At 39.8% G+C, this 25,691-nt stretch overlaps 1 protein-coding gene across 3 annotated transcripts in view; it reads right to left on the bottom strand.

The window, feature by feature from the left end:
• Positions 1-25,369, bottom strand: part of RLIM (ring finger protein, LIM domain interacting) — a 32,891-nt gene extending 7,522 nt beyond the window's left edge. The window contains exons 1-5 of one of the 3 annotated variants that reach the window (XM_020964539.2): positions 25,181-25,369; positions 13,995-14,073; positions 8,440-8,533; positions 1,876-2,068; positions 485-568 (exon numbers count right to left, since the gene is read on the bottom strand). In XM_020964539.2, the coding sequence (XP_020820198.1) occupies positions 485-568; positions 1,876-2,044 (253 nt within the window). In that variant the 5' untranslated portion in view covers positions 2,045-2,068; positions 8,440-8,533; positions 13,995-14,073; positions 25,181-25,369. The remainder of the gene's footprint in view (positions 1-484; positions 569-1,875; positions 2,069-8,439; positions 8,534-13,994; positions 14,074-25,180) is intronic. The other 2 variants (XM_020964538.2, XM_078147995.1) reach the window with 2 other exon arrangements.
• Between the last annotated feature and the right edge of the window lie 322 nt (positions 25,370-25,691).

Genomic DNA, 25,691 nt, shown 5'->3' with positions numbered 1-25,691 from the left:
ACTGCAAAGTGCTTATAAGGGACACAGTACTGATTTACATGCACAGCATTAGCACCTAACCTGAGCACAGTACACAAGGGGACGAGCTCAGGAACAAAAATGGACTGCTGGCTGCAGAGGCCAGACCTCCCCATCTGAGGCCCTACCTCCCACTGGCAGGGCAACACCATAAAAGCTGAGGATACAGAGCCCAGAACATTTTTATTTGCTCGAGAGGAAGTAACTGTTCTGTGGAAAGGAACTAGTAAGCAATGGGAAAATTCAGGGTAGTTGGGGAAATCAAGAAAAAAAGTTCTCATTTAAATGGTCCACATCTTACTCCACCCCAACAGAACACTGACCAGGCCGCTAAAAAACAGCACAGCAAATATCTCACTTGTCTGAGAATTCAGATTCATTTGCCCCCATTTATGCATAATTTATGGCCTCTAGTCAATACCTAAGTAGTCCCCCCTTTTCTTAATCTCCCCCAAATATTATATACCTCTATTCTCATCATTGTTTTGTTGTGGGGGACCTTCTTTAATCTGATGAAGTCTTCTCAATAATTCTTCTTCAGTAATCTCACCTGAAAACAGTTTGAAAACGTTGCTCAATTATAAAGGAAAGAGAAGCAATGAATGCTAACCATAAAAGGAATGAGATTGAGGTTGGTAACCTTTTAAAAAATCATTTTGGAGGAGGGAAAGGGACAGACAATAAAGGAAGCACACTACTTCATTCTTTTGGGTCTAGAAGGCATTGAGAGTCCATCATTAAAATGCAAATACCCCAAGGAAGAATGTCACTGGCACACTATGAATCCGCTAACAAATACCACAGCAGAGAGGCAACTGGAGGGGAAGGGCCTGGGCATATCAGCAAAAGACAGAAGGGGCCAAAGACAAAATTTCACCTACTTTGCAATTTTGCCTTGGAACTCACATACCTCAGCCCCTCCTCACCATTCCTTGACCTTACCTCTTATTCCACAAACTCATTTCATGTGCCACCTTCAGTATGTGCCTTAAGGTGTCAACTCCTAGTCTAGACTTTGCTCATCAACTGTTTGCCTAACCTATCACTTGCTGCTCTATAGCTAAGGCTAAAACTCGAGTAAAGCCTACATTTTTTCACCCTACCCATAGTCACAGAAGTGGGTTATGCATATTAGAAACATCATTATCAATTTGTGCATACCTATACTGTATTCACAGACCTAAGAGGGATTCTAAAGACATTTAAGTCCATCTCAAGAGGCAGTGGTTCACGTGAACCACAGTACTCTGTATCTGTAGTGTCCCAAATGCAATGTCCATGTTACTACTACCCTCCAAAAAAGAGGATGATAGTAAGATGATAATTAAGAACCATTCATTGCTAGTCAGTACATGGCAAATGGTAATAAAATAGCTGTGAATAAGATCAGATAATACAAAGCAATGGTTAGTCAACTCAAGAATCATTCTAGCATATGCACATAAACCAGGGGTGGGGAACATGTGGCCCTCTAGGTCTTCAAGTGTGGGCCCTTTGACTGAATCCAACCTTCATAGAACAAGTCAGTTCAGTCAAAGGGCAGCACTTTTGGACCTAGAGGGATACACGTGACCTCAAGGCCTGCAGGTTCCCCACCGCATATAAGCCCTTGGGCAAGTGTTTAAACTCTCTGGGCCACAGCTTCCACTTCTGTAAAATAAGAGAACTAGACAAGATGACTTGAAGTCCCTTCCAGATCTAAACTTATAATTCTATGATCAGCGGCACCAAATTATTGTAACCATTCAAATACAGCAATACAATGGTTAAAGAAACTATCTGACAAAAAAATCAAATTAAACAATTTTAAAGTCAATAATTTACACATGTAAATCCTCAAAATTACATAGAACATACCTGGAGTACCTAGCAAATTGTTATCCCTCATAAGCCTATAATCTTCTTCACTCAGATTATTTACAAAGTGGTAGAAAGCTTCTTCCCGGTCCAATCGATCCAGCTGCCGCCTACGTTGTGCTTCAGATTGATCAACATTTCCTTTCTCATTAGAATCAGAGTTTTCCATTGTGATGAACGAATGGAAAATTATCTAAGAGAAGGAGGAAAAGAGACTGCTCATCTAGAAAACAGCACACAGATCAACCTAAAAATATTCACTATCCTTTTCCTACCATTAACATTGACAGAATTTATCAGATAGGTGAATATACTCTATATGACTTAGAAGAAACTGCCTCAAGGTTTTATGGTAAGAAATAAAGTTTGCTAACAAACTTTTAAGTACACAACTAAGTTATCTGTTAACCATTGAAAAGTATAGGTATATACTTCTGAGTAAGTATTCAGAAAATACAGAAGCTCACCAGGAAAATTCAATAAGTATAAGGACTTAAAAGGAATATTTTGCCAGGTTTCTGTGCGGTCAACTAGCAATTTTCCATGCTAATGAAGGTGTACATTTTATGGAACCTAAAGACTGGGAACGATATAAAAATCAATTTTATTTGGTTTATGCTTCCCTCCACCTTTCCTCTTAATTATATTTTGATTAAGCCAACATTAAAATCAGCCTGCATTCCACAATCAATCAACAATGGCGGGGAGGGGGTAAAGGAGGGGACAGGGCAGTATTTCAAATCTGCAACAGGCATGGAATTAAAAGTTCTTTTACTACAAGGTTTCCTTTAATTTACCAAAGATGCTGGGGAAAGTTCTTTGAGGTTTTTTGACAAAATCAATCAGAAGAAAAAAAAAGATTCATCTCCTATATGCATGTGAACCTGGCAGAAGTTTCGAGATCACGTGGCAATAGTCATGACTAGAAATAAAAAACTTCCCTTTACCAAAAAGAAAAAAAAAAGCAAACCCCAAACTAGCAAGAAGTCTTTTCTTGGAAAGGGCATTTGGGTCCAGGCTTCAGTTCCTGGAGCTCTCTCCAGTTCTTCCTAGATTGTACCTGGAACTATTCTGTCGTCTTAGAAAAAATAAAATACAAATCACTTTAACAACTCTTAGAAAGACTCAGTTTCCCAAGATAGTTAACAGAAAGATTCATCCACTTTGTTAAAATTGTTACAAAAATGTTGGTCTTACACAAACTAAATACTCTGAGGTGACCTCAAAAAGAAAACTTAAATAAGTTAACTTATAAAATCCTATAGTGCAAATTTTAAAAACAATGGGAAACTCACATTTTTTTCCATTAAGCCCAAATACATCACATGCAACCAGAAACCGATTCCATACTTGGAAAGAGCTAAGGGATTATTTCTTGAATGTCAATGACTTAACACTAAAAATCAGGAACCTACAAATTCATATATGCTTTAGGGATATGACCAAGAAAAAAACCCTCTAAACTTCTGACCATACAATTATGAACAATCCTGATTAAAAAGAAAACAGCAAGGCATCTATGGAAGGCCAAAGGAAGCTGAGAGCTCCCCAATGAGCTTCTTAAAAAACAGGTGTTCAGAAGGGACACAGAGACAAGTGAGAGTCCAAGAGTTGTATGAAGAGTAACAGGAAGGCTAAAATGTCAGTATCTGCTAAAGTCTGCAAAAACAGACGTCCAAGATACCAAGGAAGGCTGCCACCTTCTTCAGCAAGGAGCGTGATCTTCAAAATGAAAAGGAGGGCGCGAAAATGATTAAGAGGGAATTGGAAACCAAGGGCTCCAAGGCCAGTGCTCTTTCGGCTGTTCCACACGGTCTCCTTACTTATAGGTCTAGGAAAAATATTACCAAAATCCATTGAGAATAGTAAAGATGCCAAGAATCTCCAGGGAAATAGTGAGAAGGAAGGGGCCTGAGTGGTACCAAATTCAGAACTATGCTGCAAAGCAGAAATCATCAAAAAACCGATTGGTGGAACAGACTAGGTATACAACACACAGAAACAAACTCAAAGACCCTGACTACTGAGGAAAGAACTCCCATTTGTAAACTGAAGACCAGAAAGGAGCCTCGTAGAAATGAGGTTTAGTGATAGTGATGACAAGTAAAAAGGAAAAGAAAGGTAAGTGTCACTGAAACATTTCAAACAAAAGGAAGTTCACACAGACAAAGACAAGCAGGACAACTTTGAAATTAACATGACAAATTTATGATACACTTGAAAATTCACGGTTGTGTTTGTCAAGTTCAGAATAATAAAAAATTAAAAGAATTTGAAGGTACTGGACATAAGGAAAGCCAAATAACCTCACACAAAACCCCACAGTGATAACATGTGGACAGGAAACAACTTGTTACTGATGTGGGAAGCAGCCTGGATCTGTTACAGCAAAAATCAAAATTAGTACAAAGCCAGGAGAATAAAAAGGAGAAAAAGATATTGTATAATTAAAAGAACTCCTACCTGACCTATTTAAGCAAATTATTGGTGATAAAATATAAGCTATAAACAGAAGGATTTAGACACTGATTACAATCATTTGATTTAGAAGTATAACCAATATGAATCAATTGCCATAAAAAGGAAACCAAAAGAGCCAAAAACATGCCCCAGCTGGCAAACACGTGCCTTACTTTGCCCAGTGGAGAGATATGGCAGCCAAAGACCCTACCAATTTAGAACATGATAAACTGGTTTGTATTACCTTACAGAGAAGAATGGCAGAAAATAAGCAGTATTGCTTTAAAAACAAAAAAGGCAATGGAGGTTAAAACAAATTTAAAGAAAGCCAGACAAAAGATTTCACCTTAATTAAAGTCATCCCAAGAGCACTGAAGGATGAAAATGGCGGGATAACAAATAGAAGAAAAACGGAAAAGAACTTGTGAAGATTATCACCAAAAAAATCTTTTCATCACCATTAAGAACAGTGGGACCAACTCACTGGTCTCTTCACATCACAGTCCTTTCCTGTAAGTGCTTATAGAGGAAGAAGTGGCACTAAAGCAGACAGACAGGAACAGCAGCTGGAGACAACACAAATGTGAGGGTGCTCAGGCATTAAAAAATCCTGGACCTTAGTTTTCTAAAGAATAACCAATAGAATATCAACAATTACCTATCCACAGGCCTACTTTCCTATTTATAATTTTTTTTGGGTAATAACCTATATATGCATTGAAAGCAACCTTAAGGAGAGTATTAGAAAGGAACAGGAAGGCTTTCTCAAGCAATATTCCACAGTAGACATCTTGATCATCACACAACTAAGGGATATATGTAATACAAGATCCCACTGGGCCTGTTCGATGACTAACAAAAGATGTCTCCTATGCATACGTCAAAACCACGCAAGATTCCTTGAAAACAATAATGACAGACAACAACTCTGTTTAATGAGGCATACATATCAGGCAAAGAATAAAACAAGGAAAGGTCTGCTCCCTAAAGCTGTTCACCACTGTCACAGAACTCCACCAGAATCCAAGCTGAAGAGGCATTCCCTCTAATAAGTCGGCTCTTCCAGATCCTCCTGTTTATTTACTGATTGCATCAGGCACCAGAAGGTTGCAGAGCCTCCTCAATGAGTTCATAATCACTCCAAAGAGGTGGGCCTAAACAGCTCTTCTCCTCTCAAAGAAAAAATAAAAGGATCAAGAATGCACATTATCTGCCACTATTAGGACTATAGCCCAAAGAGATCAAAGAAAAGGGAACAGCACCTAGATGTACAAAAATATTTCTAGCAGCTCTTTTTGTAGTGGCAAAGAACTGGAAATTGAGGGGATGGCCATCCATTGAGAAATGGCTTAGTAAGGTGTGGTCTATGACTGTGATGGAATACTATTATGCTATAAGAAATGACAAGCAGGACGGTTTCAGAAAAACCTGATAAGACTTACATGAACTGATGCAAAGTGAAGTGACTAGAACCAGGAGAACATTGTGCACAGTAATATTGTATTGATGATCAACTGTGAATGATTTAGCTACCCTGATCAAGACAATTCCAAAGGACTCATGATGAAAAATGTATCCACCTCCAGAGAGAACTGATGAACTCTTGAGTACAGACCGACGCAGATTTTCTTTCACTTTCTTTGTACTTCTTGCTTTTTATATTTTTTTACATGACTAATATGGAAATGTTTTGCATGACTTCACTTGTATAACTGATTATCATTTTGCTTGCCTTCTCAATGGGTGAGGGAAGGATGGGGAGGGAGACAGAGAATTTAGAGCTCAAAATTTTAAAAATATGAATGTTAAAAATAAAGTGTGAAAAAAAAGAGTACACATCTTCCACACTATGAGACATACAGAGCATATCCACCAGTTTGTCTACCTATCTATATCTTCAACAGGCACAGAAAAGGGACAATGGAGAGTTGGGTCCAAAATCAGCTGGATTATTGCCTTTGGGGACCCCCTTAATGATCCACAACTTTTTTTGGTGAAACAAAGTTTCATCTTTTTAATACCAATACTGGCGACTGTGTTTAGCTGTGAATCAACAGTCTCAAAATAATTAAAAATGAGGATCACTCAGGAAAATGGAAGGCATAAGTAGGCTGTAAGACATAAAGAACTATGCCGCAGCCATAACACAAAGGGTATTCAGACTCTTGATGTGACCATCCCTACTAACTGTTCTATACCCATGATTCAGAACTCAGATTTTTTTCATCTGACCATAACATCCTATCCTTCAAACTCTTAGCTCATTCTTCTGAAACCGATTCTCTATCATACCCCACAGTAATAGAAGAATACAAGAACTGTCAGGTGGCAGTAAAAGCCCAATTGAAGGGCATTAATTTGTAGTGGGTCTAAGTGGCATCATCACAGGACTTTGTCCAGTGCCATTCAGCAGTATATGAGTAGGAAATAAGAAAACAGATGGTGTGGGTAACTTAGGATAAGAATTTTTTTCAAGGCATGACTGGTGACAGGATAAAGGGGCAATAGATTCAAGGTTAGAAGACGGTGTATGGGGGGGGGGGAGATGGTGTATGGTTTAATTAGGCAGCTACAGGGTTAAGAATGAAGTGAAGGAAGTAAGACCAGAATAGAGGCAGCTAGACATAAGAGATAAGAGCATAGGACTTGAAGTCAGGAAGACCTGAGTTCAAAAGCTGCCTCTGACACCTGCTAGCTGGGTGGCCCTGGGCAAGTCACTTAACCTCTATCTGCTTCAGTTTAGGGGTCATAATAATAGTACTCAACTCCTAGGGTTGTTGTGAGGATAAAATGAGGTAATATTTGTAAACTGCTTTGCAAACCTTAAAGTACTATCAGAATGCTAGCTGTTATGATGATTACAATGGAAACACCCAACACATAAGACAACAAAGTTATGAAAGACATTCCTTTAGAGTTGTTGATTGACACTGCTCCACCTTACTCTTTCCTTGTGGTCTTTCCACTGTGCTCACTCCTCTTCAGAGAGCTTCCAAATGAGTAAACTCTTAAACACGTAACTGAGAGAACCAAAACGCTTTTTTTGCAGGGGGCTTAGCAGTCCAAAACCAAGCCAAGCCACTGTGACTTTGTTGATTTGTTAAACCAGTTGTTGCTTGGCTGGTAAGGAGAGAGGGGTCTTCAAAGTTGTCTCTTTGTACATTTTACCAGAACTATTTTATAAATAGAATCCACTAGAGAACAAGCCGCCAGATCAGGGTCTATCTCGCATTCATGAGCAATCTTCTAATAATGATTAGATCAAACTTTGTCATGTGGTCAAACAAACTGGTACAGCAGAAAGAGCAGAAGGCCCGGGGTTCAAGACCCAGCTCCAAAGTTTACTAGCTAGGAGACAATGGGCATACCATTCCTCTTGTAAAATGTGAAATGATACTTGAACCATCTATGTCTTAGGGTTGTTGTAAGGAAAACGATATACATAAAGGTGAGCTACTATCAAAATATTATGCCCCCCAATCCACTTTAAATTTAAATCAGTAAGAAAATCAAATGAAATTATGCCAATGTTATATCTAAATCTCAATGAAAATTTAGTTTATCTTAAATTCTGAAATGTTAGCTTAGTGATCCTAATTTCTTTTATTGTTGTTCAGTTGTTTCAGTTGTGTCCAACTCTTCATGACTCCATTCAGGGCCTTCTTGGCAGAGATACTAGTTTGCCATTTCCTTCTCTAGCTCATTTTACAGATGAGGAAACTGAGGCAAACAGAGTGAAGTGACTTGCCCAGGGTCACACAGTTAGTAAGTATCTGAGGCCAGATTTGAACGCAGGAAGACAAGTCTCCCCAACTTCAGGCCCAGCACTGTGTTTACTGTGCCACCTGGCTGCCCCATAATTTCACTTATAGTCCCTGTCATATACTAACACAAAATATGCCAATTAATATTATTTTTTATCACTACTAATAACATAGCATTTTAGATCTTCCCACCCCATGTACAATGGCCTTGGGGGCATATAATTGGGTTACAGGGCTTGTGAAATAGAACAGGAATATAAAAACCTAAGTCTTCATTAAATAGAATTAATTCAGAAAACATTTAGAACATAGCATATTTGTGAAGTCTGGCAGAAATTACCTTTGAAAATAAGATGTCAAGGTAACTTAAGCATCATTCAATTCCCACAACACACCACGCACTTTGCTTCTCTCTTTCTTCCAAGCTCCAAAATCTGGAATTTGTCCAAAACAGAAAAGGTCAGAATGGCCATGAAAAAATTCACAAAAGTTAACTCATCAGATACAAATTCTACTTATAGCAGAGGCTCAGAAAGGAGTTAAGGAGAATTAAGAAAGCCAAGTGGATAGCTTAAGTGGGCTACTGTATATTCCCAATGGCCAAAAAAAGTGTGAACACACTGAATGGATCCACATGACAAACTTCTGACAGGGTACGGACAAAAGAGGGTGGGCAAACATAGATGAGTTTCAATCTGTGGCACTGGAAAGAACATCTAAATGGATGAGATCAAAGATGATTTCATTATTTTACTGTATAAAACTTCATCCATAAAGCACAGAAAAATGTAGCTAGAACAGAAATGAACAGTGCCCTTTAAGAGAACCTGTTACACTTACACAAAATGCTTAAAATAATAAAAGGGCACAAAAATTGGAAACCACCTTGAATCTGAGACCTGACTCAAACCTTTTAATACAACTCATGACCAGTTGTTCCAGTCAGGTCCAACCCTTCATGACCTATTTGGGGTTTTCTTGGCAAAGACACTGGAGTGGTTTACCATTTCCTTTTCCAGTGTACCCATTTTGTCAGGCAGAAGTTAAGGGACTTGCCCAGGGTCACACAGCTAGGAAGTGTGTGAGGCTGGATTTGAACTCGGGTCTTCCTGATACCAGGCCCAGTGCTCCATCCACTAAGCCACCAGCTGCCTACGTGTTTACAGTAGCTTAATGAAATATCTTTTAACTTCCAGCACCCAAACCACCCAAACGTTAGTTATTTCCAAGGCAAAAATTCTTATCTGACAATTATGATGGTTTTTTCAATACCCAAATAGTAACACTTGAATGGTTTGGTCTTAATTGGCTTTGAGTGTGTTTAAGCACACCTACTTAGGCAGCATGGCAGTGGCTGGAGGGAGCCAGGAAGTCCTGAGGCAAAGTCCTGCATCTGACACACAACACTGACTATATGACCCTGGACAAGTCACTGAACCTCTTATCTCAAGCAATTCCATAAGACTACATGTTATGTGAGCTGCTTGTCTGTTTCCAAGGAAGGATTTTCTACACCAGGAGTTTCCCACAGCGATGAAACGACAGTTCTGGATTCTCTGCCCCCTTTCCTCCCCCCTCCAGTTGTCAAAAGACAATTACATACTTCTACATCTTTATGTTTTGGGGTTTTTTTCAGCAGAAAAGGTTTTTTAAAAAAATCAAACTAGATTGTGAGTCAAAAGTCTTGATGTGATGTAGCTGTGGGGGTTGGACAATTCACTGAATTTCTTTGGACCTCAATTTCCTTATTTGTATGACACAGACTAGATGTTATGTGTAAGGTTCCCTTCAGTTCTACTGATTACCTGACTAAGAGACAGACCAAAAATCACCAGAGCATTTATCAAAAAAATAAAGCTCCAAATACAAGATAATTAAGCAAAATGTCAGCCTAGATCCCACACGCCCCGTCTTATTGTCATTACTCTCATTCTAGGCTTTTATCTCCATCTTCCTGCTCTCTCAAATCAGCTGCCTACTGCTCCACTGCCTTTACCTCTTACTCTGTAGTACTTTCTACCAACCCCGAAATGGATTACTTCCCAAAAGCAGCCAAGGACAGTCACACTAATGATGCTCCTAAGACATTCACTGAAGCTTCTGCAGCCAGTACCACAAGTAAGTAACTTGGGCTGCTCCTCCACCTTGAACACTGACAGAGACAAAGGGAACTGTCAATAATACTCAGGGATGTACTTCAGCATCCTACCTACCAGGCAGGTGAGTCTGGCAATAATTACTGGTCTGCTGCTCTCTTACCACCGAGAAAGTTAAACTGAAAAAAACTCAAGTTGAAATAAACTGAAGTCATAAAGAACCCACCATGACAAAATGTTGCCAACTCACAGGCAGAAAAGCTGGTACATGGGTAGAAGGCCATTTCCACAAATATTCAAAGTCACACAGAAGGGTTCATCTTCAAGTGATCTGCTTCTCTCCTTTTACTGATTTGTGTCACAACTTCAACTAGAATTTGTTCTTAACCATGAACCTCACTGTGGTTTTTCTGTCTTCCCCTGAGTCAATATGGCAATCGTCACTGAGAGTCACTGACTCAAAGCACAGAACCACAATGATTCCTGGCCCTTTTAAGGTGACACAAGGAGCTAAATCCATGGCATTCAAGGAAGCATGAGATCTACCTGAACGCTAAACAAAAGAGAGAGCAAAGAGCTGAGCAGAAAAAAAAGTCATCTTAGTTCTAACAAAACCCCAAATTGACATTAGCATCCACACCAATAAATGTTCCAATTCCACTGCTGAGAGGGGAAAGGTTCCTTTATCTTACACTGCTTGTGTTGACCCTCTCCTGTTTCCTGAACCACTATCCTTACAAAGAACTGAATGTTACTGACACTAGAAAGACCTCAGATCATTTGATAAAATCATAGTTACCTATTCTCTCTCAAACTCTTCTCTCTACCTACTCACCCCCCTCGTTATCCTTTTCTTTCTAAAACCAGGTGGGATGGGGAACTTCTTTTCCTCCCAGAGAAGACAGGTTTTAAAAAAAAACCCATAAACATTCCCTCTTTCTCCAAAATAGCAGTTCTATCACCAATACAAATACCATCAGCTCTTCGAATGCTAGAATAATCAAGTAGGATGAGAAAAGAAGGCATTACAATATGGCTAGCATATACAAAAGCACCAAACTCTCTCTTCTAAGACTTGACTGCTGAAAGGCATTCTTATTTATGAAACTTTCATAAATAATCATAATTCTGGGTAAATTAATCATTATATTAATTTCTATGTACATGTGCAGCTATGTACCTATACACATTACTAGTCTCTAACACTGGTTGTTTAAGGGCATCCCAATACTTTGGGTCCCTTTCACTTACCTCACAGGGTTGTTGTATCAAATGAGGTATTTGTAAAGGCTCTTAACACAGTGCCTGACCCTTAATAAGTGCCATAGAAATGCTTACTCCCTTCCCTTCCTCTTCCCTTTCACTTCAGATGTACACCATGACCTATCAATAACTTGTCTTCCACAGCTGCCTGAGGTCCAGAGAGGTTAGGAGATTTAACCAGAGTCACACAGTGAGAGGTCTGAGCCTGGGGCTTTGGAAAAAGCTGTCCAGTACTCTATCCATGCTAGCTGTCTTTCACAAAGGTAAAATTTTATTAACAACAACAAAAAAAGCCAAGGGATAGTGCAAATTCTTGGAACTAGAAACAATGGAGATACTTCTTGAAATCAGTATGCCATGAAAACCTTGGTAACAGGAAAATGTTAATGATGTAAAACAAAAACATGGTCAAGTCCATGCCAAAAATCCCAGAACGTTTTGGCAGTCAGGCAGCTAGCGAGGGCAAGACTATTCCCAGCTCTGTTTTCGGTCCCCACAGATGATTAATCAGCAATAACCATCTTTCAGTTCCTCACCGCCTTCTCTAGCTCCAACATTAAAGAAGGTGATGTGTGAAGAGTTTCAGATAGAATTAAGAGCTGGATTTGAAGCCCAACCCCACTGGCTTATTATCTTCCCTGAATGCGAGTCAGCTAAACTTTCTGAGCTTCAGTTTCCTCATCAGCAATATCAGTAAGTTAGATGAGAGGATTTTTAAAGTCCCTTTTAGCTCTTACACCTATCAGATGAGAAAGGAGATTCAGAAATTCAATGATGTCCACAATCACACAGCCAGCCTGGCACTCTATCCATTACACCTGAAGTGTCAAACTCCTGGCCCTACCAAGCCAGATGAAAATGTCATTGGGAAATATTTAACAAAAGAAATTAAAATGCAATACAATACAACACAGATAATGTAAATTTGTGGTCTTCTAAATCAACATGCAGCCCACAAGGATCCCTTTCTATTTGAGTCTGCTACCATTACACTAGACCATTCCGACTATAACTCACAATTCTATGTATTCCATGACCTTGGCCAGAAAAAACCCCACCCATACTACTCAAACCCCTCTTCAAACTAATAAACAAGAGCTTGGGGATTAGGGAGAGGAAAAGAAAGAAAGAAAGGCATATTATCTAATGTCTCCTACAAAGTGAAATGGAATTTGCTTAGCTATCTCTTTCCTTTTCCTTAAATGTGTTCCAAATTTTTCACTATCCTCTTCAAGAACAGTTCTAGCCAGAGGAGGAAGCAAGGACAGGGTATAGGGGCAATGCTCTTAAGCAACACACCAAAAAAGCCTGACAACATATGCACCATTCTACTACAAAGGAGGAGTGAGAGGTGCTTTCTCATCTCTTCTTTCTCATCTCATTACACTTTCCTAAGATTCAGTTTCCATTGCTTTGTTCTTTCCATTTACATTGTTGTCAATGTTCTTTTTAAAACAAAATTCTGACAAAAGGGGAAAATGACAAATGCTAGAGGGGCTGTGGGAAAACAGGCACATTAATGAAGTGATTGTGGAACTGTGAATTAGTCTAGCCATTCTGGAAAAGTGATTTGGAACTATGACCAAAAAATTGCTAAACTGTTCATGCCTTTTGACCCAGGTATACCGCTACTAGGCCCAGACTCCAAAGAGATCAAATAAAGTGGAAAAGGACCCATATGGACAAACATATTTATAGTGGCTCTTTTCACAGAAACAAAAAAAACCTAGAAACTAGAGGAATATCTACTGGAGAATGGCTAAAAAAATTACATATATGGATATGGTAGAATTATTACTGTGTGTAAGAAATGATGAAATGGACAGTTTCAGAGGATTCTGGGAAGACCTATATGAACTGATGCAGAGTGAAATGAGCAGAATTAGAATAATTTATACAATGATAACAACAGTAAAGAGAAAAACAATTCTGAAAGACTTTAGAACTCTGATGACAAACCATGATGCTAGAGGACTGAAAATGAAGCATACTTTCCACCTCTTGCCAGGGAAGTGATGGACCTAAAATGAGGAATGAACATGCATTTTTAAACATGACTAACACGGAGATTTGTGAGACTAATATTTTTTGTGTTTAGTTCTTCTTTTTTCGTTATTCTTCAATGTGGGTGGGAGAGGGAGGATAGTAAGAGGGAAAGATAAATGCTTGTTAAATAAATAAAATGTAATAATAAAATTCTAACAAAAAGGCATGTGCTCCGTGGAGTTTGTTATAATGGGATCCAATATATCGCTGTTTATCTACACATGAATTCACCAAACCTCAATACCTAGCTTAGCAAATAACAGCTTCTACAGATATGCCTTAAAACAACTATAGATGAAATGTGCCAACTTAGTAGAGTCCTATAGTTAAAATAGTTGTTAGACAAAAGTAGGATCTCAATTTTCTTAACTATTTTATAAACTGCATATACTATAAAATAAATTCTAATATTTTCTAGCTGTAATCATCTATCTAATCCAGCAGCAACTATGCACACTAATCTGTATACTATAAAAATTAAATACAGTACCTTCATGTTTCTTTCATCACTCACTGGATCACTGTTAACACTTTCATCTTTTCTTTCCTTTTCAGTATTCCCAAAAGCCCTAAATTTAACCAAAAGTTTGTAAAGATAAACAATTTGTTCCCAATTTAGTTCAGTTTAAGCTTATCTACAATTAAGGAAACATAACTTTTTTTTATGAAGGAAACACGAGATTTAATATAAGTGAAATCCCATAAGTACCCACTCTATAGAACATCCTCTTTTATTGTAGTTGAGAGGTAGTGTGGAATAGTAGGAGGAAAAAATACTTGAGGAATACTAGAAGGAAAAAAGTACTTGACTTAGAGCCAAAAGCCCTAAGTTTGAGTTTCTGCTGCCACTTATTGCTCAAGTGATTTTTTCCCCTCTCTGAGCCTCAGTTTCCTCATTTATAAAACGAGGGCACAATATACAAAAGCAAATGAGCACAGTAACCTAGTGTTTGATAAATCCAAAGCTTCAAGCTATTGAGGCAAGAACCCACTATTTGAAAAAATTGCTGGGAAAACTGGAGAAGTAACCAGACAGAAACTAGACATAGACCAACATCTCACACTGTATACCAAGATCAGCTCAAAATGGGTCCATGATCTAGATATATACAGGGTAACATCATGAGCAAATCAGTGGACCATGGAAGTAGTTCCCTGTCAGATCTATGGAAAAGGGAAGAGTTCATGACCAAATAAAATATATAGAGGTTTACAGAAGGTAATAGGATAATTCTGATTACCTAAAATTAGAAAGATTTTGCATAAACAAAAAGCAATGCAGCCAAAATTAAAAGAAAAGAAGGAAAGTGGGAGGGAAATCTTTGCAAGTTTCTCTGATGGAATACTATTATGCTGCAAGAAATAATGAAGGCTGGAGGCAGCTAGGTGGCACAGTGGGGGGCAGCTGGGTGACACAGTGGATAGAGTACCAGCCCTGGAGTCAGGAGGACCCAAGTTCAAATCCACTTACTAGTTATGTGACCCTGGGCAAGTCACCTAACCCCACTGCCTAGCAATAAAAAAGAAAAGAAATAATGAAGGAAATGGTTCCAGAAAAACAATTTACATATTAAAAACAACACTGTAAAAATAATCAACTGTGAAATACTGAGGTGGATCACTACAACTTCAAAGGACTCATGGCAAAATGTTATCCACCTCCACACAGAAAACTGACTACTCAAGAGTGCATAGTGAAGCATATCTTATTTCTCTTTCTTTTTCTTGTCTCCTTCCCTACCTCCCACCCCCATCCCACCATGGCTAACTGGAAATGTTCTGCATGATTTCATATGTGTAATGGATATCACATTTCTTGCCTTCTCAATGGATGGAGGAGAGGTAGAGGGAGGGAAAAGAATCTGAAACTGAAAATAAAATAAAACTGAATTTAAAAATACAATAAAATAAAATGAAGGGACTGAACAACATGATTCAATTAAGCAAACATTAATTATATGCAAGAGCTGAAGAAAAAACACAGTTGATACCCTGCATCTCTATAATGAATGAGCTTGCAATCATAGGGAAATGTAGATTTCCTAGATAAATGACCCCTTAGTTCTTTTACGATTATGTGTTTGTGGGATATTTGAAGGAGGATTAGGGAAGAGAAAAATGACTGGCACATGATGGCAGAAAAATAAAATGGAAAGGCTCAGCTTTTTCTTTCTCCCACCTGAAATTTAAACATTGAATAATTAGGCACTTTGAGAGTGACCTACTGTAACCCAAAAGGGATCAAGGAAAGCCTTTCCTTTATAAAATTTTCCTACAGGAAACCTTCATCAAATAAAAGCACTGTTACTGTGGCACATCTTCTAGGACATGATAAAACAAAATGCTATATTTCCAGGCCATACAACAATCACAATCCTTTCCCCATTTACCTACACTACCTTCTTGGAATCATTTCCACTCAGCTTGCTGCCTACTTCCAACTTTAGACAATTTCACAGAATTTCCGAGATCTACACTGTCTACAACATTCCTGTCAAACGGTGGTCCAGCTTCCATTTGAAGACCTCCAGCGATGAGGGAGTTAGGGAGTCTTTCCTCACATTTAATTGAAATCTGCCTCTTTGAAGTTTCTACTTACTGTTTCTAATTCCGCTCCCCAGGCCTCAAGCAGAACAAGGCCATTCCTTCTTCTACTTTCAATTACTTCACAAAAATTCTCCCTTCCTCCAAATTAAGCGTCATCTTCATATCCCCAGTTCTTTCAAATGATGCTTAGATGACATGGACTTTTCATCGTCCTGGACACCCTCTAGTTTGTTAATATCTTCCCTTAAAATGTAGTACGCAGAAATGAACACAAAATTCCAGATGTGATCTAACCAGGGAAATGGTCAGCAGGACAATTACCTCCCTCATTCTGGACATTATGCTTATTAAGACATCTTAAGAAGTTTTTTTGACTGTCATCACATTATTGATATGTACTGAATTTGCAATCTAATTCTCCAATCTTTTTCACGTAAAAAGAAACTTATCTAGTCCTGCGCTTCCTCTATCCTGTACTTATAATTTTTTTCAACCCTAAATGTGTGGACTTAATATTTATCCCTAATTAAATTTCCACTCTCCCCAAACCCATTTTAGCTAGTTCAAGTTCTTCTCCAACACATCCTTCTTTGAATCCACTGACCTTCCAGTGAAGAAAAACATTTAGGCCACCACCAAAGTTTGGAAGGTCAATGAAAGGACATCCTTCTGTTACTTGATCAAAAGCATAAGAATAAAAAGAAAAGGGGATCTGTCTTGGGTGTCATTCTGTTAATATTCTTATTAACAAGTAAAAATACTTGGATAAAGGGCAAGATGGCATACTTATCAAATCTGCAGATGCCACAAAACTGGGACAGATAGTTAAGGCACTGAATGACAGTTAAGGACCAAATCTAGTAAGCTGAAGAGGGATGGATACAAAATCCAACATTTGGATTTTTAAAACCAACAATACAAACATAGAGGAGATGTAACTAGACAAAAGAACTCATGTGAAAAAGATGGAGTTTTAATGGACAACAAGCTCATGAGTCAACAGTATGATGTGGGAGCCAAAAGACTAATGTGATCTTAAAATGCAGTAACAGAAACGTAGTGTCCAGAATTAGGGACATAACAGCCCTGATGTACTCGGCCTTGTTCAGGGCAGAGCTGGAATATTTTGTTCATTTCTGGGAAAATACATTTGAAAAAAGACATTGACAAGGTACAGTATGACAAGGAGGGTGATAAGGAGACAAAACCAGGCCATTACAACTACTGGTTGAAGGAACTACAGATGTCTGACCAGGAGTAGAAAAAAGGAATTCAGGAGCCAAGTCTTCTTCACCCCAACTTCTTCCCTTATATTTGGGGACTTCAATATACATGTTAATGTGATACTAAACACCTCAACTCCCACAATCTGAACCCTCACTCCACCTCAATCACCCACTGAGATCATCATACTCTTAATCTTACCATAACTCATAAAGAATTCCACTTCTATGTCCAAGAACTCCGAAGTTCCTAAATCTGATCACAACCTCCTCAACTTTCATCTCTTTCAATGCCTCATTCCTCCTAAACCTATTCTTCATCTTCACGGGACCTCTACTTACTCCACCTCACAGTGATCTCTCAGGCCATTCATCTCCTCTGCTACAGCCTAATTTTCCTCCTTTCCCAATCTCAACATTATAACGATAACTTGAATTCTCTGATCAAGATCTCATTTCTAAGATGTATAGGGAACTGACTCAAATTTATAGGACTAAGAGCCATTTCCCAATTGATAAATACTCAAAGGACATGAATAGGCAGTTTTCAAAGAAACCCTAACTGGAGGACATGAATAGGCAGTTTTCAAAGAAACCCTAACTGGAATATTCAGTCACATAAAAATGCTCTATAATTCACTAATAGAGAAATGCAAATCAAAACAACTCTGAAGTCCTACCTCATGCCCATCAGATTAACTAAGTTGATAAAAAAGGAAAATGACAAATGCTAGAGGGGCTATGGGAAAACAAGTACACTAAAGAACTGTGGGTGAAGCTATGAATTGGTCCAACCATCCTGGAAAGCAATTTGGAATCACAACTCAAAAGCTACTAAACTGTTCATACCCTTTGATCCAGTGGTACCACTATCAGGTCTATATCCAAAAGACAGTAAAGAGGAAAAGAACTCATATGTATAAAAATATTTATAGCAGCTTTTTTATGGTGGCAAAGAACTGGAAACTGAGGGGGTGCCCATCAATTGGGGAGGGGCTGAACAAGTTATGGTATATGTATGCAACAGAATACTATTGTGCCATAAAAATTGATGAAGGGAATGGTTTTGGAGAAACATGGGCAGACTTGTATGAACTGATGCAAAGCTAATAGAACTTGGAGGACAATTCATACAATAACAGCAATATTATGAAGACAAACAACTCTGAAAGACTCAGGAATGCTGATCAATACCATGACCAACTGTGTCTTCTTTCACAACATGGAAATACGTTTTACATAACTGCACGTGTGTGTGTGTGTGTGTGTGTGTGTGTGTGTGTGTGTGTGTATAACCTATATCAAACTGCTTACAGTCTCAGGAAGGGAGGGAGGGAGAAAATTTGGAATTCAAAAATTTTTAAACATGAATTTAAAAAATCATCTTTACATGTAATTGGGGGAAAAATATTATTTTAAAAAACACAATGACCAAGTTTAGATGAAACATTTTACCCACTTCCTGATAGAGAGTAATCAGAGTACAGATTGAGGTGTTTTTTGGTTGTTTGGTTTTTTTTGGTGGGGGGGAGGGTAGCATGGCCAATGTGGGAATTATTTTGCTTGACTATATGTGTTTGTAACAATGATTTTATTTTTCTTGCTTTCTCCATGGGGGGAGAGGGGGAAAGGAAGCAGGGAGAGGACTGGGAGGTAGGAAGGAAAGAATGTAGATCAGAAAATAAAAGTTAATTTTAAAAAATATACCTTGATAGCTGTGTGACCCTGGGCAACTCACTTAACTCTGATTGTCTTACCCCCAAAAACACACACACACACACAAACACCTTGATACTATAACCTGTTCAATTATACATTGGCCTTAACCCCTTACTCCTTTATTCTATTGTCACTAATGCCTGGGTAACCATGACTGACCCCCATTATCCATCCACCTTCCCCACTCCTACCCACACACTGAACAGCAAATGAAAAAGTCACAACCATGCTGACTGGGTTCACTACAAACCTCTGCTATCTAATCTCACTGCCATGAGACAATTCTTCCATTCCCCATCTCCTCCCCCACTTCTCTTTACTGCACTCCCTACAGCTGTGTTCCAAACCTTTTCTTCTTTCTAGCTCCCTTATTTACCCCTGCCATCCACTTCAGAGGAGGGCCTCACTTCACACTTTACTGAGAAATTAAGAGGCTATTAGCCCCTTCTCCCCTCCAGTCTACTCCTCAAAACCCTTTGCCATCATTCCCCATTCTCTTTGTAGCTCCAGTATGACAAAGGCAACTCCACTTCTGCTCTTTATCTCATACGCTCCCATCTCCTCTGGGAACTTTCCCCACAATCACCCTCCCTACCTTCTTTTCAAATTTGCTCTCTCTCCTTAACTCTGGCTCTATCTCTGCTGCCTACAAATATCTCTAAGTCTCCTCCATTCTTTAAAAAAAAAAAAAACTTCCATTTGACCTTAGCAACCCCTCAAGCTAGCTAACATCCTATATTTCTCCTTTTCACAGGCAAATTCCTAGAAAAGGCTTTCTTTATTTATTGCCTCCATTTCCTCTCTTAATTCACTTTTCAACCCCTTGCCCTGGCTTCTGAACTCATCATTCAACTGAAACTGTTCTTGCTAAGGTTAGCAATGATCTCTTGATGGCTAAATCTGATGTCCTTTTCTGAGTTCTCCTGCTCCTTGACCTTTCTGCAACACCTGAGACTGCTGACCACTCCCTCCTCGTGGGCACTGCCCTCCCCCAACTTTCATGATATGATACTTGCCTGCTTTATCCTACCAGTCTGGCCATTCCTTCTAAGTTTTCATATCCTGCCCTTTCCCTTCCCCCCATATACGGGTTTTTCCCTATGCTTTGCTCTGATTTTTCTTTTCTTTCTCTACACCCACTCTATTGGTGATCTCCTTAGCTCTCATGATTTCCATTCAATCTTCTCTGAATGAGCCCATTAAGAGCCTATGGGATATCCCATAGGCATCTCAAATTCAACATATCCAAAACAGAATTCCTATTTCCTGCCCAACCCACTCCTCTTCCTGAATTCCTTATTTCTACTGAAATACCACCATTACTCCAGTCATCCAGGTTCACAACCTAGGAGACCCCCTCAACTCTTCATTCTCTTTTCCTCACCATATCCAAGGAGATGCCTAGCCTCATCTATTCCACCTCCACAACACCTCTTGCTTGGACAATTGCAACAGCCTCAGCCCTGTCTAGAGCATCCTCCACACACACAGTTGAACATTCCTAATGCACAAATCTGACCAGGTCACTCCATAGCTCAAGAAGCTCCAATGGTTGGGGGGGGGGGGTGATAAACTGGGTTAGGTGCTTAAAGCCCCTCCCAATATGGCTCCAGCCTACCACTGCAGGCTAATTATACATTACTCTGCATCACACACTATATCCAGACAAACCAGCCCATTTTTTGTTCCCTATATGTAATATTCTCATTAATAACAGAAGATGCATATAAAACAGGTATAAAAAGACAAGCAAATTTTCAAAGAAATTCTGGCAGCTATATGGAAATAAAAGAAATGAACTCCCTAATATGCAGAAAGAATGCTAACCAGAGCATTAGGAAATCTGTATCTGAAACTTAGCTTTAACACTTATTAGCTCTGGGATATTGAACAAATCACTCAAATTCTCCAAACCTCAGTTTCTTCATCTGTAAAGTGGGGGAAATTATGCTTATTATACTACCCCAATGGGTTGCTATGGAGAAAGTGTTTTTGTAAACTATAAAGTACTACAAAAATGTGAGTAGCTACATGAAATCACATCCGTCTTCTCTGGCAAAGAATTTTTAAGTTTCAATAGAAAATGAACTTTTAAAACATTTCTATATTGGGACTAATTTTGATATTTTTGTCAGGGTAAGATATCAATTGAATACTATGAAAGTAAAAGGTCACAATGGCCATTACATCAATTGCATGCTTCCAATAAGCAAGTGGTATATTGAAACTGCTTTAAAAGAGGATTCTACTTTGGGAACACAGACTAATAGGGAAAGCTAAAGGATCACTTATAATTTTAATCACAGTAACTTTGAAGTTGAAATTTTTTTTCTGGAGGCTAAATGCCAAAATGGTTCACCATCCAGCTCCTGTAAGAGAGAGTCAATAGATTAAAGAACTGATAACAAGACAGTTTAAATAGGTCAGGGGCAAATTTCCCCTCTTCCACCCATATAACCATTCTTCTAAGTGAAGCAAAATTGTGTTGACTGTAAAATGACCAATTCTACCATTTTTCACCCAAATCCAAATGGAGATTATAGGCTCATATACTGGGCTGGGTTCCATAAAAGGGCCCTTGGGGACATGCAATACTCAGTTTTTCAGATGAACACAGAAGCCCAAAGGGTTAAGGGACTAGCCCAAAGTCACACAAGTATTAAATGGCAGAGTTGAGATGACAGTGAAAAAGAAATCACTATGATCACCACAATTCCACAGTCTATTCTATGTACTGAATAATTATATATACACACATATATAAATTATATATATAATATAAACAGATAAAAATTTATACACACACACACACACACACATATATATATACATATACACACTATATAATTCTCAGAATGCTCAGACTGAAAGCAAGAGAATCCAAGGACAGAACTTTCCCAAAAACACTAGAACCTTCCAATCTGCTAAGCCTTCCTTCCCTTTATGACATCACTGACAGGTGATCATCCACTACTACAAGGAAGAACCTTATAACAATTACACCTGTGGCAAAGTGTGGAAACAGCATCTGAGTGATCCACCTGTCAGTGATGTCATAAAGGGTACTCTTCAATCGTGTAGGGAGTTGGCCAAAGATGCTCATTCAAGTCTCTTCCAATTATAGGAATCTGTGACTCTATGTATGTTTTTGCTCTGAAGCTAGGGGAATAGGAACTATATGGGTACTGTGTAATACTACTATAAAATTAGAAGTCAGAGTAAATCAGCAACCTGGGATATTTGAACCAATAAATTGATGACTGGAAGTTAGAAGCAATTATGATTTCAGTTAATAAGAATTTCTAAATCAAACAACCTATAGAATTTTACTGTGACTACCCTGGAAAGCTCTGTGATTTTTCATGTGGGAACTTCCATTATGGAAACTCCCAACAGATTCAGATCTAAACTGTTTAAGACTTAGTACATAAGTCCTAGGGAGTTGACTAAGCCAAACAGTTAAGTGACTTGTCTAGAATCACACAGCTAATATGTCAGAAGTAGGATTTAATCCCAGGTCTTCCTGGTTTCAAGCCTAACAGTCTATTTCACTAAACCAAATTGCCTCTATATTTTAAAACATATGCTTATTTAATCTATAATAATTATATTGTAACCAAGATAAAATGAGACCTAAATTTCCATAAGGAATTCTGAATCAAATTCTGCCAATCAATGGAATGAAAAAAAAAATCAACATTCCAATAGCACTTGGCTGCTTTGCTTCCCAAAGAACTTCAGTGAAGATGTCACCAGTATTAACAAATTATGTATATTATTTTTATAATTAGCAAAGCTCATATTCACATTTTCTAAGGCAACTAATTCTGTAAATCTTTGGAGAAGGTACCAACCTGCATTAGCAGAGGGAGTATCCTCTCCTAGGAGTTCCCTATGCCAATGAAATCATTGGTTCAGTCCCTATCTCTATATTTGGACATGAGTCCTTGAATTCAGTGACAAATGAACAATTTTGTAGTTCTTTTATCATGAATGCCCCACAATCTGCAAGTCATTATGTGTATTTCATCTTTCTTAGTAGAAGAAAGTTTCTCTTGTTTTGAATGATTAAAACATTCTGATATAAGACCCCTTCCAGCTCCCAAATTCTAAGGTGTTTTTTTTTTAATAAACCCAGGAAGATCTTACCTAGAGTGGAAATTCCACTTAAGATACACATAAGACTTTTAAAAAGAAATTCTATTAAGGTTTTAAAACCTTATCCTACACCAAAAAGCCTTAATAGCAAATTATCTACATCTTGAGATACATAATTTAAATACAATAATTATGAGACTACTTTCCTTGAGTTAGAGGAAAAAAATAATCATTCTTCATTCATATATATATATACATATATATGTATATATATGTATACACACAGAACTCAAACATTTGAACCACACATCAGCTAAAGGTAAAGTAGTTAAGAACAAAAGCCCACTAATTAGTATTCAAAAAGATCACTAGCGTTTGAGGAGATACTATAATACTGAATTAAAATGCCCAATCCTACAAGTCAATGTTTTCAGAAGGGCTTAACTTGAAATGTATCAAAAAAAGGTTTGCCACAAAACATTAGCTTAGAGAAGGATCTAAAGGTATTGTCCCATAGTGGGAATAGAAGGATTAAGTCGTCAAGCAGCATAACTGAAACCGAAGGACGACACACATTTCCCAAACACAGTCGTCTTTTTTAAAAGTTCAAGTGCCTGCCGTAAATTTTCACTCCCAAACCTAGGCAATTTTGGGAGTATACTGCTACAATTTTACAAAGCTAATCTTACTCGTGCTCAATATGGCTGAAATTCTGTTAAAACTGTGCTTTCCTATCTTCAAGTCTGAAACTGCTCATGAGTCAGCCTGAACAGGGAGTGTTCCCTTGGCTCGTTCTGAGCAGATACCTTGTCCTTGATCACTGTGGCCCTTCGAAGGGATAAGCCAGTTACTAGCAGTTGAACAAATAATTTCTTTCCCCTTAGTACAAATCCCGTAACTCAAACGCATTTCATCAGCTCAGATTCTACAAGCATAGATTTTTGGTCACTAGCACAGAACTAGTGCAGGGTATGAATACCATTACAGTTAACAGGTGCCTCTAATAAGAAAGGGGTTGCCAGGCCTCGGGTCCAAGGGCTAACCTGTAGAGTAATTACGGAGAAATGATCTAGAGCAGACATGTAGCTGCCGTCTCCTCCATCTTGAAATTAATCAGCAGAAGGGAAAACGCGAGTCTTGTAACCAACCGGCAGGCCCACCAATAAACGGTGATTGTGACGTGTTGGTGAACGCATCTGGCTAGCAACAAGGCCTGCGTAAACCCTCGGTATTTAAACCCTCAAATACTTATTTTTTTTATTTTTTAAGAAACGAAAAGCTAAAAGTGACTCAATCCAACTCGTACCCCCTATCCTAAAGCCCCACTCCTTCCGGTCTGAAGCGGGGGTAAAATAGCAGACTCTATCTGCCCCAGGGAAGGAATCCTCTTCGGCGGGCGGGCGGGCGGGCGGCCGAGGGGGGAGGGGGGAGCGAGGAGCGGGGAGGGGGGAGCGAGGAGCGAGGAGGGGGGAGCGCGCCGCAAAACGGGCCCTAGAGAATGGCACAAAACTAAAGCCATTGCCATCTCAAGGCCTTCGGATACCTGACCGTCTAGTTTCGATTCCCACTTCCTCAACCGCAAGGGGATGCAGCCCACCCCCCTAATTGGGGGAAACACCCCCCCCCCGGATAAAAGTCCCCTTGGCCCGGCGATGAGAGGCGAGCATTTCATCCCGAGGGCTCCTAAGCTTGGGGATTGGGCTGGGCGAGGGGGGTGGGGCGGGGAGGGGAGTCTCCAGGGGCTGGGGAGTCAGGCGAAGCGCGGCCAAGGCCAAGGTCCCCGGGCTTCAACCGCCATCGCCAACCTAAAATGGCATCGGCCGAGGGACTTGGCCGAGAAGCCCGCCCCCTGCCCTCCCCTCCCCTGCCCTGCCATCCTCTCTTCTCCTCGGCTCTCCTCTCCTCTCCCCGCGCTGATCCGCGGCCGGGCCTCGGGCTCTGGGCCGACTACCGGGTACCTGGGCCATTTTGAGAGGAGACGGAGGCGGAGAAGGCGGAGGGAGGCAGAGACGGTCGGGGCGGCTCCTCCGCGGGCTCCCCGACTCCCGCCCGGCTGTCCCCGGGCTCCCGCCCGCCCACCACCACTTACTGAGGATCGCTGCTGGGACGCAACTCCTCCTCAGGGCCCGCGGCGATCGTTCTCGCCTCCTGCCACCGTCGTCTGAGCCCAGTTGGGGAGACTCAGTGGTAGAGGGTAGCCGCTACCCTGCACGTCGCTCAGGCGGCCATTTCCTTCTCCATTGTTACCAAGGAACCGCCGGAAACGACTCCCACCAAACACAAAGTGACGGCACAACGCCCTGCTTACGCACGGCCCCACCCCACGGCCGTTGGGCCAATCCGCCTCAGTCTCGCGAGGTTTGCCGCTTGAGGAGGGCGCGCGGACCAACGGAGGCTTCACGCCCTTCATGTGACGGCGTCACGCGCCATCTTGAATTGAGAATCGACCTTCGAGCCCACGGAGTCGCGAGACTCCTCCCCATGCCACCAGAAAAGGCTAGTTAGAAAAGGGCACATCCTGACGGGCCACACCACCCCTTCCCCCGCTCCCCCACTGCAGGAAAGAGCTGGCCCGCAAATTCCATGGCCTTGACGCAAGC

Source organism: Phascolarctos cinereus, unplaced genomic scaffold (genome assembly GCF_003287225.1).
Source record: "Phascolarctos cinereus isolate Bilbo 61053 unplaced genomic scaffold, phaCin_HiC Scaffold_8;HRSCAF=390, whole genome shotgun sequence".
NCBI classification, from domain to species: Eukaryota; Metazoa; Chordata; class Mammalia; order Diprotodontia; family Phascolarctidae; genus Phascolarctos; species Phascolarctos cinereus.
Note: the sequence above shows the minus strand (reverse complement) of the source record. Positions and strands in the feature narration are given on the sequence as shown.